The 15441-nt window shown below is 37.4% G+C and overlaps 1 protein-coding gene across 1 annotated transcript in view; it reads left to right on the forward strand.

The window, feature by feature from the left end:
* Nucleotides 1-15441, forward strand: part of POC1B (POC1 centriolar protein B) — an 85592-nt gene that overhangs the window by 49545 nt on the left and 20606 nt on the right. Inside the window, 1 exon segment of the mRNA XM_032493646.1 lies at nucleotides 4281-4361. Coding sequence (XP_032349537.1) covers nucleotides 4281-4361 — 81 coding nt within the window.

Raw genomic sequence — 15441 nt, forward strand, 5'->3', positions numbered from 1 at the left:
TCTCTTCTGTCCCTTCTGTTCATCTGACAGCAGAGCCTGTGCGCCGTGCCTAGCCTGGGCACTCTGTCTTAGTTAAAACAAAAGGGCTACTTCTTTCTTTTTTGGGTGGGACAGAAGCCCATTTTTAAAATAAGCTATCTTAACCCTGCCTGTGTCGCACAATGTCACATCACTAATTCATGCTGACTTCGTCTTCTTCAGACTGTCACAAGCTGAGCTGCACGTCCCGCCCCTAGACAAGAGCAAACGTTGCTTCTTGAAGGAGGAACTAAAACTTAATGTGTGTGCCTGACACTTTTCTCCCGAGCAGTGCCCTGCTCTTTTGCTTATTTCGGTGGGAAGATGTAGAGCCGTGCTAAGGGATGCTAGTAGATCTTGGTAACAGAAGGGGGTCGAAGTAGCTATTCCAGAATAATTGCAGAAGATAGTAAGTAGGGGTCATGGTTAGTTATTTGAGAAGAATTTGTTAATGTTTTGATGGTTTCTAATTCTATAATGGCCAGGTGAGATTGCCTTAATCTACAAATTGCATAGGAAATGCTGTACAATATTGAGCAGGAAGGAAAACTTCCTTTAACTTAACTAAATATTTATATAAAAATATTTTGTGGCCGTGATTTATAGTTGAAAACTACAGGTGATCAGTTTAAATCTTGGAGCCTGAGATTGGGTCTTTATCTTAACCTTCTATTAATGTTGAAACATTATAATTTATGATAAAAAAAAATGACCACTCTTCTACCAATTTTGTATTTTAGTTTTAGCCATGGTATATGTTGTTTTGGGCCTCAAAAAATGTTTTTCAGAGATTACCTAATAATAGCAATAGCAGTAATAATAATAATACCTAACACGTGCAACATTATTCTAATTACCTTACATAAATTAAGTTATCAAATCTTCCTAAAAACTATAGAGTAAGTACCATTTTTATCCCATGAGAAATTGAGGCACATGTAAGTTAAATCTTAAAGCTAGTAAGTGGCAACTTGAGAGTTTCAGCCTCGTCACTCTGGTTCTATTCTGTACATTTAACTATTTCGATGCAGTGCTTTAATAGAATCAAAATTTAACTTCAACCTGTTAACGGATAATAAGTATCTATGTGCTAGATACTGCACTGGAACAAGACAGGCAGATTTCTTGCCCTTCAGAATTTGTTAGTGGCAGAGTTTGTGCTCATGGACTTCTCAGTTTGTGGATGTACCAGAACCTCAAAGTGGAATGGTACCTGTGAGGTCATATATACTAACCCTCCCTCGTGCATGAATCCCTTATTCAGTGATGGAGAACTCAGCCTCTCATAAGGCAGCCTACTCCACTTCAAGGCAACTGCAGTTATTGAAGGGCTCTTTCCTTTAATGAAAATGGAAAGCTAAAAGGTACTGTTAATATTCACGGAGGTGAGCTTGCAAAGAACTTAACCGTGTCACTGCCTCGGCATTTTTTCTTCATGGAGAAGTCTATAAGCTTAGTGAGAATTTTCTGCTCCATTTAATGCATGTGGCAGCAGCTTGCAGCAAAATATAGAAAAATATTGTTGCATCAAGACTTGCCCAGCTTGTAGAACCTCAAGGATTTCTCCATGAGAGATGCTGACCATTTCCATGTGATTTAGATTTTTCTGAGTAGTTGCAGTTTCAGATGGCAAACCAGATTGTATTTTTCATTGGTAAACAATTCTAAATGATTATAAATCAATAAAAAATGTTAAAAAAAAATTCTGTATCTACACTAGGTGGCAGTAGATAAAAGAGAATAACATGTCTGCAAGCAGTCTTTTGGAACAGCTAGCCCTAGACTGAAAGGAAAGTGAGTCAGCCTCAACTCTGGCTGATCAGAAGGAGGCTGTGCCGTCTGCTCTGTGGAATGGCCAGAAAGAAATAAAGGCGTTGGCCTGTTGGCCGACTGAGCAGATAGCCCTCCATTCTCACCCTGCACAATTCTAACTCCTTCTTTACCGCAGCGTGGGTGTTGTTGGGCACGTACACCTCTTCCTCTAACACAATTGGCTGGATCTATGTAAAAGCTTCTTAATACTTCCAAAACTACAGCTGTATGCCTCAAACTTGATAAGTGCTTTTGAAATCATTCCACTCCTCTTCCCATAGGCTCAGCCCTTATCACCACAGTCCCTGCTGTCTTGTCCTCGCTATTACCCTACTTTAATCTCGATACAGGCTAATCTTTCTAAAGCACATTCTAGACTCCAGCTTTTCTGTGCCTTCCCAGATTCCTTCACTGCTCACAATTTGACCCTCGCCACCCTCTCACCCTGTGCAGAAGTATTCTGCCTCTATGCTCAGGATTGCATGGAACCTCATTGCTGTCCCTCTGTTTTTGTCTTCTAAACCTGTTTTAAAGGAGCCTTCTTAAGTTCTGTGTCTTCCCTGGGAAGGCTTTCTCACTAAGTGCTCAGTCAACAGTTTCTTCTTTGAGGTTCGCCAAGACACATTGTTGGTAACTGTTTATTTGATATCAAGTTCTGCTATCTTTGTGGCCCTTTGTTGATTTCTTTGTATTCATAATGTTTAGTAAATAATTAGTGATCACGTGGTTTCTTTTTTTCTTTTGGTCTTTCTGAATTCTGAAATGACTTCCCTCAGAAGTAGTCACCATTCTAGTTAATTATTCCTTTGCTTCTCTTTTTAATTTTACTATATACGTTAGAATCAGTAATTAGATGTTACTTCATTTTGGAAGGTTTTAAACTTTATATAAATGGAATCACACTGCATATGTGTTTTTCTATAGCCTACTTTTCACTTAACATTAAAATCCTGAGATTCGTATGTATGGATTCTGAATTCATACATTCATATGTTGTTTGCACATAGTCATATTTCATTCGTTTTCACTGAGGTATGGGATTCTGATGAATTTACTACAGTAGTAATTCCCATGATTTATGTATTCCACGCTGATAAACATTTGGGGGATTCTGATTGTTGTTTGTTTTTGCCATTACAATGTTGCTATAAGCAATGTCAGCATCGAGCTTTCTAGATTTTCCAGTCTACTGGGTGTTAAGTGGTGCTTTGCTTTAATCTTCCCTTTTCTAATTATTACTAATGTTTCTGAAAATCTCTTTATATGCTAGTTAAATGTTAGGTTTTCTATAATTTTTTCTTAGGATTGCTGTTCTTTTCACATTGCTTTGTAGGTTTTTCTTACATATTTTCGATATTTGTCCTTTTTCATTTTTAGACATCATAGTATCTCCTCCTGTTCCATTATCTGATTGTTGACTTTATAGTATCTGTTGTTAAACAGAAATCGTTAATTTTGGAGTAATCAGACAGATCAAATTTTTTTATTTTGTCTTATGGTTTTACTTTTGCAACTTTTAAGATGCCCTTCTCCACCCCAGGTCACAGAGATATTTTTATACATTTACTTCTGTTAACTTTATAGTTTTCACGTAACATTTAGTTTTCTCATTTATCTGCTGTCTGTCTTTGTGTGTAATATTAGGCAGGGATCCATTTAATGACCCAGTTTTCTCAGGTACAAATCATCCTTCCTCTGTTGATCTGTGACACCATTTTTCTTTTGTATTTGTTTTTTATATAGACGGGGCTCTGCTTCTGAGCTCTTTATGGTATAGCTGTCTGTTTGTTTAAGCCTTCTTTAACGTCTTTACGTGAGTTTTATTATTTTTTCCCATAAAAGTCTTATGCATATTTGTTGTATTCTGATGTATTTTAAATTTTTATTGTATTATAAGTGATGAATTTTTAAAATTTGCTTTTTTTTTTTTTTTTACTGTGTGTGGAAGTGCAAACATGCGGTTGTTTTTGTATACTGGTTTGAGATCTTATTACTTTTAATGATATAGCAGTAGATCCTTTGGGGATTTCTTTATAGATAATTATATATGAATGACGATTTTATTTCTTCTGTTCTAATTCTTACATCTTAACACTTTTATTTCCTTTTCTTGTCTTAATGAACTGGCTAGGATATTTTTCTGCATCTTTTGAGGTGGGTCATTTTATTTTATTTTTAAAATCCCTTTATAGATGAATCCCATTGATTTTCTAATGTAGAAACATTTTTTTTCCCCTGGGAAAATTTCAGTTTGGTCCTGATGATCTTTTCTTATATATTGATTTGATAAGCTAATATCTTATTTAAAATTGTTGTATTCATGTCATTGAATGTACCAATATATTTTAGTTTTAGAATATATTAGGAAATACCTCTAAATTGTTACAAATGGCATGCAGTTTCTTATGGTATAAAAATCTAATATTAGCTTTTTTAATATATATACACAGATTAATCCAAAGCTTGATGTAATCGATTTGCAGACCTCCACTCCCCCTGTTGTGGACATCCTTTCTTTTGATTCTACCACAGTAAGTTTCCTTTGGCATTTAAATGGTATTTAATTGTTTGGCACAATTCATTTTCCTTAAAAATTGTGTGGGAGAGGAGATTAAAAAAAAGGCTAAGTAGCCTTACATCTTAACATAGAAAAAACTTTGTACCAGTCATACTTACAATGTGTCTAAATGGCCACAAGGGGGAGCAGCACCAGTTTTAGAAAAGTTTTAATTTGATGACTTTCAATCTAATCCACATTCACTGTCTCATCTCCTATTAGGGTGCCGCCCACGTGACACTCCACTTGCTGTCACAGAACAGATTCCTTCTTTGGTAATTGCCTTTCAGAGGTGCTAAACTTACTTCTGGTCTCATTAGAAGCTGTAATCGAAGTAGCCATTTCCCTTTGTTCATCTCTCTTGATGGATGATGCAGAAATTAAGAAGTACTTCTAACACATGCAATTTTGTTTTTAAAAAATTGCATACATACAGTTTATTTACTCAGTGTGTCCAAAGTCTTCACAAATTGAGAGTTTTAGCCTTTCCACTTGAGACTGCTTAATCTTTGCAAGGCAGGTCACTTCTGCCGTCAGCTCTGCTAGTCAGGGCAAAAGCAGTCATGAAAACAAATGGGAGGAGTGGCATGGTCTTTGGCAACACTACTGTGATGATGTCAGTATAGTTAAATATTTGGGGTAAATTAACACGTGGCCAGAAAAAACAAACAAACACTTGACGTTACATTACAAACTCTCCACTAGATCTCAAGAATTATACCTATTGTAAAGGAATTCTGCAGAGGACTAGTCTATCTTCAGTCTGTCTTGTATCAGGAAGAAGTCTGCTTATTAAAGGGTCTTTTCAGTGTTAGTCCCATGGCACAGAAAACTCCTAGGTGACTCATGAGAAGTTCCAGAGGCAGGAAGTCAGCTGGAGGGTCAACCTAGGGACTGATTGTCGAAGAAGTCCAGGAATCATTGGTGACAACTGGAACTTCAAGTGGGTCTGTGGCCTTGTCTGTTACAACGTTCATGTTTGTAAAATAACCCTGTGAGCATTCCTGCATGAATAACTTACTTACAACATTAAAAATTAACTAGACACTGAGTTCTTGCCACAGTTCTTACCTTATAGTAGGTGCTCAACATATTTATGGTTCAGTGAATTACCCGAAAGGCATGCTGTTGGAATGTACAAATTGTGGTGAGTTGGATTTTTTCTGTCCCGGAGCTGCTTTCTTTTGAGGTAGTCTTCAGGCTTAATTGCATGTTTCTGGACTGGAGGATATCAGAGATCATCAGAAACCTTGGGTCCATGCTTTGAGACTCACTCTCCCTGCTGGAGCCCTTCCAAGTTTGCAAAGCCTCATGACCTGAGGAATCCAGGTGTTCTTGATAGTGTGCTATAGAGGTGGGCATACCTGTCACCTAGCACGTGATGGCAGGGTGTCTGTCCCTGGGTGGGGATGCAGATGTGCCAGAGTCAGTGTGTCTAAGTCACAGGGCCCTAACTCAGAAGTACAGTATGTGGGACTTTGAGAAGACAGAGCACTGACAAGTGTGCAGTTGTGCTACAGAAAAGGATAATAAGACTGAAAAATACAGTTGTTCTTCACATAAGGAATAATATTAGGCTGAATTATGTGAAATTGCCACTATGTAGGCAAAACGGTCTAATATCAATGATTTCCCATGGTTCAACCCAATATATAAGCATTAAAAGAAAGACTCCACTGTTGTTTGAAGTTGTGTGCTTGATGCTACATAAAAACAAAACAAACAAGAAAACACAGACAAAAGCTTGTTTGCTCTAAATTGGTTTGGGATTAGGCTGCTGAAGTCCCAGCTAGGTAGATTTGTTTAAAATCTGGAAGATAGCTGCTTACTTCCAGGCAAGCTAAAGACTCCTGATTTTGTTTATTTTACTAACACATTTTCTGAAGATATAGGTGCTCCTAAAGCATTTAGATTTTTATGAGGAATATCTTTAAAGTGCTTTCCTTTATATTTTCAAAGTATGTATCTTTCTTTTAGCTCATTGGGTTAGGAAACTAAAGTGAAGTCACTATAATTATTTGCCTTTCCATTAATCTAGTGGTAAGTAATTCTTAATCTGTAATCTCCTCTATATATTGGCTACTTTTCTTTTGCGTCTGCATGACAAATCAGACATAATTGTAAAGGAGATTTGTTTCTATTCTGGCATGAAGCACTATTGTGGTGTGAACTTTGCATGTGATTATAATTTAAAAACCTAGTGAAATATTGGAAGCCAAAAAAAGCAGTGTTTGAAGGTGGTTTGGGTTTTTGTTATTGTGGTTACTGTTTATTTGGGGGGATCGTTTGTTTAGTTTTTGTAGACTGGAAGAGTATTTCCTTAAAAATGCATTTTCATCAAGATGAGATATAAAAAGGTTACTCTTCAAACCTTATTTTGTGAAATTTCTTAGTAGGAGAAAAGCAGATTTATTCCGGTGTAAGAAATAGTTGGCTTCTACTCCTGTTTTGACTTGATTTAATATTATATTCAGGATGATTTATAGGTTAGAGTGTACTGCTGTCTTGTCTGTGCTCTGAGGCCTTCCTACTACAGAGGAGAAACGATGGCATACAAACAGTTGGTGTCTTCGAGGCTTGCACTTGTGTCTCTCCTGCCAGGCAGGAAATTTGATACAATATTTCAGGATCAAAATAAGCTGTTGCCAATCTGTATTTTTAAAGCTATGTTGTAAAAAAATGTTTCTGTAACGGGATAGATATACTGGCTGTCACATAGACATAGTTTTAAAATGTTGATCTCAAATTTCTGAGTCTTTATTCCAATTATGTTGTCACTTGTCATATCCTGATTTTTTAAATATTATTTAGTTCAAGATTCTCACTGAGTCTTTTACTATTTTCATTTATTTGTCATCAAAATTGTAAGAGGGCATTTAGCATTAGCATTGACATGTGACACGGCTACGTGGGGTGTTCCAGATCCTCCCGCATCGTCAGCCCTTCTCCCCTAGAAGGCAAGCAAGACTGGAATTTCTCTTCTGTATCTTACTATGAAGTATTAAAAAAAAAATCCTGGCTAAACAAAATTTGTTTAAAATACTCAGTGATTATTAAAATTGTTATTTTTAGGTAAATATATTCCTAAATTTTGATGTATTTTACTATTATTTATTCCACAAATGAACAAAATGAAGTTGACAATCTTGCTAGTATCCTTCTGATTGACTGTCAGAACACTGGGCTCTTCTCAGAGAACAGGAGGAGTACTCTCGTACTCATTTTGGCAACTGTGTAGGTGATGGGCATGCCTTTCTTTAGGATTGGGACAGTTTTCAGGTTAAATTAATTCTTCACAATAAACTGAGAATTTACAATTTCATTATAGGAAAAAAATCAAGGTTTATAGTCTTTTTTGCTCCATCAGTCAAAATATTTAAAGCCAAACTGGATGGAGGGGTTATCCGAGATACTGAAGACAGGATGTCATGCTGGCTGCCTGACCTCAAGAAACTTAAAACCTAGCTAGAGAGGAATTTCGTTAGTACAAGAAACAAGTGGCAGTTTCAGTGTACTTCAGATGCCAAGTGTAATGATTGTCAGTTCGTGACCTGACCAGAGATGGGTAAGGTTTTGATAGGGACATTCCAGCTGGTGGAAAGTATAGATGCCTCAGAAGTAACTGAAAATACAGTATGTACCTCAGTAATAAAAGTGCCCCCATCTAATCCTGAGTCTTTACAGCGCCTGACTCAGTGGATAGCAGCTGTGTGGTAGGATACTGGGAGCACACCCACTCACACACTTTTGGTTCTCAGTGTTTCTTGAGTAATGATGTGCCACTCACTGTTCCTGACTTTAGAAAATGTGGACAAAACAGAAATACCTGCCCCAGAGAAGCCTACATTCTATATTCTAGTGGCGGAGACAGGCAATTCACAGATTCAAAAAAAAAAAAGACTGTATAGTATAGTAAATGGAAAAAATGCAATGGCGTGGAAAGCACTGAAGTCAGATAGGAAGACGGGTGCATTTGGATAGTTTGGCCGGGACAAGAGTCCTGTGAAGGGCGACGGTTTAGTAAAGAACTGAAGGAATGAAGGGATCAAGTGAGATGAGTATCTGGGGAGGCACTCCAGGCCAGTGAGAGCGTGCCAAAGGCGAGACTGGGAGTGAGGAGGAGCCCCTGGAGGGTTTCCTTTGGGGGTGGGGGGGCGTGATCTGACTTACGTCTTAACAGGTTCACTCTGGCTGCTGTGTTGAGAATCAGCTGAGGGTGGTGGTGGAGGGGAGCAAAGAGACTAATTAGGACACTAATGGAACAATCAGACAGGAGGCAGGTGTCCCTTGATCCAGGGTGGTAGCGGAGGAGGTGGTGGTGAGTGATCTGATGCTGCGTGTATTTGGAAGGCAGGGCCAAGAGGATTTCGTGACAGACTGGATGTCAGCTGTGGGATTCCCTGTCTCCTTTCCCCAGGGAACAGTAAGGTGCAGCCCTGAGTAATTTCAGGTTAGCCCAGATCATCTCTCATCATTTTGCCAGAAGGGCTGTTGAGAGAAAAAGACTTGTGGTTTCCTGTCTTCTTTTCTGGGATCAGGAAAGTGATCAGCTGAATCAGTGCAAGAGATACTGTGCTGTTTCTGTGACTTTGAGAAGCACAGTCGTAAAACATAGTCTTCCTTCCTAAGTGTCCTTTGGATTTGCATTTTTCAGCAAAGTTCACTAGTTTCCCTTTTGGAAAAATTGTTGCATCAACCTATTTTTAGGAAGAAAAAGTTATACCCTTTCATGGAGGTTGTCATATGGTATATGCTCTCTGAAAAAATGTTAATGTATTGACAAAATATATGGACATAAAAAGAGTAAAAGTGCAGATACAGAGAGGATATCTCCATGGATGTTGTGGCAACAGTGCATCCTGGTAACTAGACAACATTGCGTAACTAGTTCAGAGTTATTCCAGCTTCTAACTGCTTATGTAAGCAAAGATTTGGAAAGACTTACTTGAAAGAACACAGTGTATGCAAACTTAAATGTCTCAAGACTAAAATTTATAACTTTAAAAGTGTAAAGTGGTAATATACAATGTGTTGTCCCCAGATACCCCATTTACTTTTCCAGGAAAATGTATAAAAATCATGGTGCACAAACCTCCTGCTTCCACTGCTTTTCTGCATGCTAGCATTCCTGTATTTACATATAGACAACCTCTAAATTTGGAGGAAGGTGAAGTTCTAAGTTTTTAAACTTTGCAATGGTTTGTAAGGTAGCATTTGATTTATAAGCTTAGTGCATATGATTTCTGAAACTAGGTATGTTCGTAAGTTTGTTGTTGCTTACTTAGATTTAGGAAAAAGACATTTTTATGGTATCTTTAGGCAATGGTTCAGTGGCCCGTGGTGTTTATCTTCTGCCCACCCCCACCTTGAGTGTTTGAAAGAAGATGAACGTAGGCATGTGTAAAGTCTGCCTCTGGACTCACTAGTTGCTGGTGCTTTTCACAGTCTATCCTCATTTTATTAAATGATGTTTAGTTTTCATTTCAAATGATAGTGAATATGTCGGGTGGGATACAGTGAAACAGTATTTTTTTTTATCCATTGACTCAAAAAGTTAGTGTGTATACATACATATATTCATTTTCATATTCTTTTTCATTAAAGGTTATTACAAGAAATTGAATATATGTATGCATATGCATGACTGGGACATTGTGCTGTACACCAGGAAATGACACATTGTAACAATTAAAAAAATAAAATAGAATAAAATTAAGGTCACACATTCTTAAAAAAAAGTTAACATAATTCTAAGATGCTTAGTAAAAAGAGGAATGCTTATCAGGCTTGAGAAGCAATTTTAAAGCATCACCCTTAAAACGGAAAGAAATGAAGTAATTAAAGTGTCAAAGCTTTTAAAAAGAAGACATACAGGATAATTAACAGAAGTAAATAAGAAAAAATACACTTCCACAAATCTCTTTCCATTTAGAATAAAAATAACATTTATATTTTTTTCAGATGCAAGTTAGAGAAAACATCAGAGAAGAAGAGATTATTTCCAAATTAGTTGCATCCTTGCTTTTGAAGTACATCATGACCCATATGTTATAAAAACTACCAACAGTTGTGACTGTGATAGCTGACCTTTAAAAAAACGTGTTTTGGGATTGTAAGAAAAAAGCCAACCAACTAAAACTTTTTAGTCTGTTAAAAGAACGTGGCTGGGTTTTTTTTTTTTTTAAGCTGATTAACTAAGACAGTACCACTGTAAAAAGAGATTAATAGTGTGGATCAGAGGCTTTCTTTTTTCCTCCAAATAAAATTTACTTTTTGATTTAAAAAAAATAATAATCATAAGTCCCCAGTGTTTGATTTAACTTTCCTGAAGAATTTGCTAATTTGAGCTTCTTTCCCTTTAAGTTTCAAGGTCACAGGGAAAGAAAGCTTATCATCAATAAGTGTTTCCTCTTAGCGAAAAGTTTATACTGATTACATTTTTAAGCATGATCTCACTTAAACGATACTTTATGCAGTGAAACTGGTCTTTATAACCTGTTGATAAAAGTGATTTAGGACTTAACTTTTCTTCATGAAATGTAAAAAAGAAGAGGGTGGTGTGGAATTCTACAAAAGGATTTTATAAAACATGCTGTTTGGGAGCCCAACAGAGTAAATAAGTTTTTGAATTTCCTTTAGAAAATTAGCACATTTTTGGGAACTGGAGGTTTTGAAGTTCCAGGTATTATTTCTGCCTTCCAACTTCCTGAGCTACTGTATTTCTAAACCGCCACAGTCATCTGGACAGTCCGGGGCCTGGGAATCTCAGCCGCATCCCCGGTTCCCACAGCTGAGACTGAGGCATGCCGAAAATGCCCGACAGCCCTCAGCCCACACGTCCAGGAACAACTGGTTCCTTCCTCTTCCTGTGGAAGAGCAACATCCTCTGAGATGAGAGACATGCACCCTGAGGAATGCAAGAACAGCAGTGCGCTTTTCACACAGGAAATGACTCCGGGAGCGCTGGGAAAGGCTGGTCTCCTGGACCGGCAGCCCGAGCTGAGCTTCCTGCTGGCCTGGAGGAGGGTCTGCCGCGGAGCCAGATGCCATCCGTGGGCCTGTCCCAGTTCCGTGGAAGGTAGTGAGCCGCGCTTTCAGCTGCTGAGTACATCTGCAGCCATCTGGTTTTGAGTGATTTGGTGCCGCTTATGCAGCAGAGCCGGTTGGCTTTTCTGCTGCTTTATTTAGCCACCTGACAGCTACTTACTTGGTGGAAGTAGTCAGTAAGTCTGCCAAAGTGAATTTTTCAGTCAGTTCTTTGTGCTACAGGAATAAGTCAGATAATGTAAACTATATTAGGGCTTCAGAGAGGTTAAAATCCTCATAATCTGAGTGAACTGGTATGGATGCCCAGTGCTGGTCTCACCTAGTTCGTTCTGTCTTTCAGTTTCCTCGCGTTTACTTTCTGAGATAGCCAGGCATCAGTAGAAGACATCGTACAATGTGCACAATCATACATCCTCAAGCATACATGAAACTCTGTTGCTTTAAACCAACCCACCCACCAACCCCTGTCATTTAAAAATGAAGATTGACTTGAAATGACTTTTACAACTGAAGAATGTTCTGGTATAATTTGACCTATTTTCCCCCCTAATTCCTACAGTATTTTCTTTTTCCTTTGCTTGAGATAATGATGGCCGCTACAAAGGCCAGTTTTTATATCATGCTTTCTTTCTAAATTGCTTTCCAAATCACTGCAGAATTTTGGTGGGTTTCAGCATTTATGGTGGCAAAATTCTTTTACTTTTCATGTATTTGTTTGGATTATTTTACTGAAGCACATAAAGAGTTACTTGTTATTTGTTTTAAGTTGAGGAGAGATGGAGAAGGAATGCCAGGCATTTCCTCTTCCTTTTCAGAATGTCTTTTTAATGAACATTCCTCTTCCCTTCTCTGAACAAACCATCTCAACTCAGCAGGGGGCCTCTGAGTGTCTAGTTTCCAACAAACCAACCTCTGTCCTCTGTTCCCCCAGCCCCAGAGAGGTAGTTGCTTCATGCCTTTACTATGTCTTCTCACCTCTGTGCTGCCTTTTAGCCTTTGCAAACTTCCAAACCTGTTTAACTAGTTCCCTAGATTAAGTTCTCTCTGCCAAAATAACTGTCGTGGTTTCTGTTTTTCTGCTGGATCCTGAATGATCATCCTAAAGGTCCTAAAACATCCTAAAAAATAATAAGATGTACGGAGAGAGACTTCTATTCAGGAATGTTTATTTCAACATTATTTATAACATCAACAACAAAAAACTGACACAAGTCAAATGTCCTTTAAGAGAGTATTAGCTAAATAAAAATATAGTATATTGAGATGGGATATTACATAGCCATACCATGTTTAACAACTAAATGCAATGTGTGTGATTCTGGATTTGATTCTGGGTCAGTGGATAAACTGCTGTATAGAACATTTTTAAGACAGTTGATAAAAATTGAATATGGACTTTACCTTCTTGGTAGGGCTCTGCAGTTACTTTTCTTTTACTGTTTCCCCAAGGTCCCTGACCTCACCCTAACACTAACTTTCATTTTTTTGTTGTTGTTCTTTGTTGTTGCTTTTTAAAGAAAGAGTGTTTGTGGGAAGAATTGTGTGTGCATAAGGTTTCTTTGCTATTGTTATTGCTGTTCATTCTGGTGTGTGCAGATATTATTTCCTTTGTGGAATAGTGTCAGTTTCCATCAGATTTGGTTACAGTGTGATTTCTATAGAGTGAATTCTATTTTCCATTGAGTTTTATTTTTAAATAGAGCTATGTTTTCTTGGTAAATATTCTGTTTATTGGGCAGGAAATCATGGGCAAGGCTCAAGAGCATGCCCAAGCCCATAATATTTTGGAGTTTTTTCTAGAGATTTGAGGCACTTTTTTTTTTTTTTTTTCAACTGTGAGCCTCTTTGTAGAACCCAAGCTGTCTCCTCCAACCCTCCTTTTTTCTCTTGCTGTTAGTATTGCTCAGATCATGACTACCCACAGTGACAAGGGACCTAGTCCCTCCAAGTTCAGGGCTCCTTGGGCTCAGTCCCCATCTTTTCTTTGGGAGTGATTATGTAATAGGGTTGTGTTACAGTGTGACACCTTGTCCCCCATAGGTGGACCTTTCAAAAACATCTTGTAATTCACTTGGAAAGTTTTTCTCTTTGAAGCTACAGGTTCAGTAAAATGAATCTGTGCCCTATTTTGTATATTCTCTAATGTTGATATTATGTAAAATAAATTCATTTTAAGTGACATCTAGCATCAGGCAAAGTATAAGAGTAAATGTTATTCTGTATTCATAAATCTGCATTTTAGGGATAATAAAAAATAATTTAATAAAATTTCAGGATAATAAATGATTAATTACTTCTTCTAAACAGAACTAGAAATGCATTAAGATACAGGGAAGACATTTGTGTGCTTTGGAAAGTCAGTTGAAATTTTGAAGAATTTGACTAAGAAATGCACTTACCCAGATTTCTTCTTTTAGAAAATTCTGTGTACTTTCTCTAAAGTTCAGTCGATTGTAAAATTACCGATAAAATTCAAACTGTTAACACTGTTTAAAAATTTATGTTGTTTCTTTTTCAAGAAATTGTTTATATACATTAAGTGTTCTGTGAATTATAAATGCCATAAAACTATGGCTGTTTTACATTTTGGGCACTAATCTATCAGATAGTCAAACCCTCTTCCTCCCAGCTCAGGGAAAAACAATCTCTGATATACAATTAAATGACATGAAAAATTTTAAGCAAATGGCATTATTTTTTCTAAAATCACTATTTTTAAAATCAAGTATACTGATGGGTTTATCAAACAAATGAGAAAACATTTTTCTATTTAAAAATAATCTCCTTTTAAATGTATATGAAACTTTATTTAGAGAGCAGTAGTTCTCCCTAAGATACGTGATTAATATTTTAACCAAGCATTAAAATTTCTTATTTTATGTTATTTCTGTTACTCTGTGCTATGACTGTTTTTATGTATTTACTAGTCGAGAAAAATGACATTCTTGGGGTTTATCACAAACGGTGTTTTATTTGTTTAGTTTTAGTTTTTGCTTTGGCACTTTTTCCAGGCAGTTCTCTTGGCAACAGTGGCATTGCTTCTGCCTGTCATGAGTTTTATGCAATTAAGCTCTTCCATTATATTCCCCATTACAATTTATTTCATGCAAATATTCTAGCTGCTGTATCCAGCTAGTTAACATAATTTTAACTACAGCATTTTTTGTCAATTATTTTTTAACTGTAAGAAAAAAATGAATTTTATGAGAATCTAAGCAGTGAATTCTGAATGGAAAGAAATCAGAATGTACTAAAAGTTTTTGTCTTTTCCTCCTGCCTCTACCCTTCCTGGTAGCAGTCCTCTCACCAGGGTGGAAGAGACTTGGATCTAAGCACACTAAGTAGGATTTAGTTTTTTTTTCCTCTGCTCTTTATACACCTGGCACAAGAAAATCTGGAGTGCTAGTAGACTGTATATGGAGACTAGCCAACCAGCTTGTTAGAGTAGAAAAACCAGTGTTAATTCCTCTCCTGCCATAGCTCTGCAGACCCCACATGAATGCATCTTGACAGCAATAGAAAAATCTCTGAGTAATAACCACAGATAAGCTGGATTTCTGCAGGAGCTGAGCTCAGGGCAGCGAACCTTGTGGTTCTGAGCATCGTGAAGGGAAGTGACTTGGCCTAAGTCAGAGGCTGGCTCAACAGACATTGTTCATTCATTTCTCAAAAATGAACATGTCAGGCTAGATAGGAGCAGGGGGTTGGCAGGGAGGAGGATGAATGTGGGTTATAGTGATAGCTGAAGCCATCATGGAGAGTTCCACAGTGCACTGCAAGTATAAATTGTGGACTTGTGACTAAATCAGGAGTGCAGGTGAGGTGGAATCAGAGAAAGTTTCCCTGAAAAAAGATGTTTGAGCTGAGATGGAAAACCTTGCTATTCAAAATGTGATCCGTGCATGGTTTGCTTGGGCATCATCTGGGAGCTTATTAGAAATGCAGAATTGTGGGTCCCACCCCAGACCTAAGGAATCAGACTGAATTTTAATAAGATTCCCAGGTGA

Source organism: Camelus ferus, chromosome 12 (assembly GCF_009834535.1).
Source record: "Camelus ferus isolate YT-003-E chromosome 12, BCGSAC_Cfer_1.0, whole genome shotgun sequence".
In the NCBI taxonomy this organism is placed as follows: Eukaryota; Metazoa; Chordata; class Mammalia; order Artiodactyla; family Camelidae; genus Camelus; species Camelus ferus.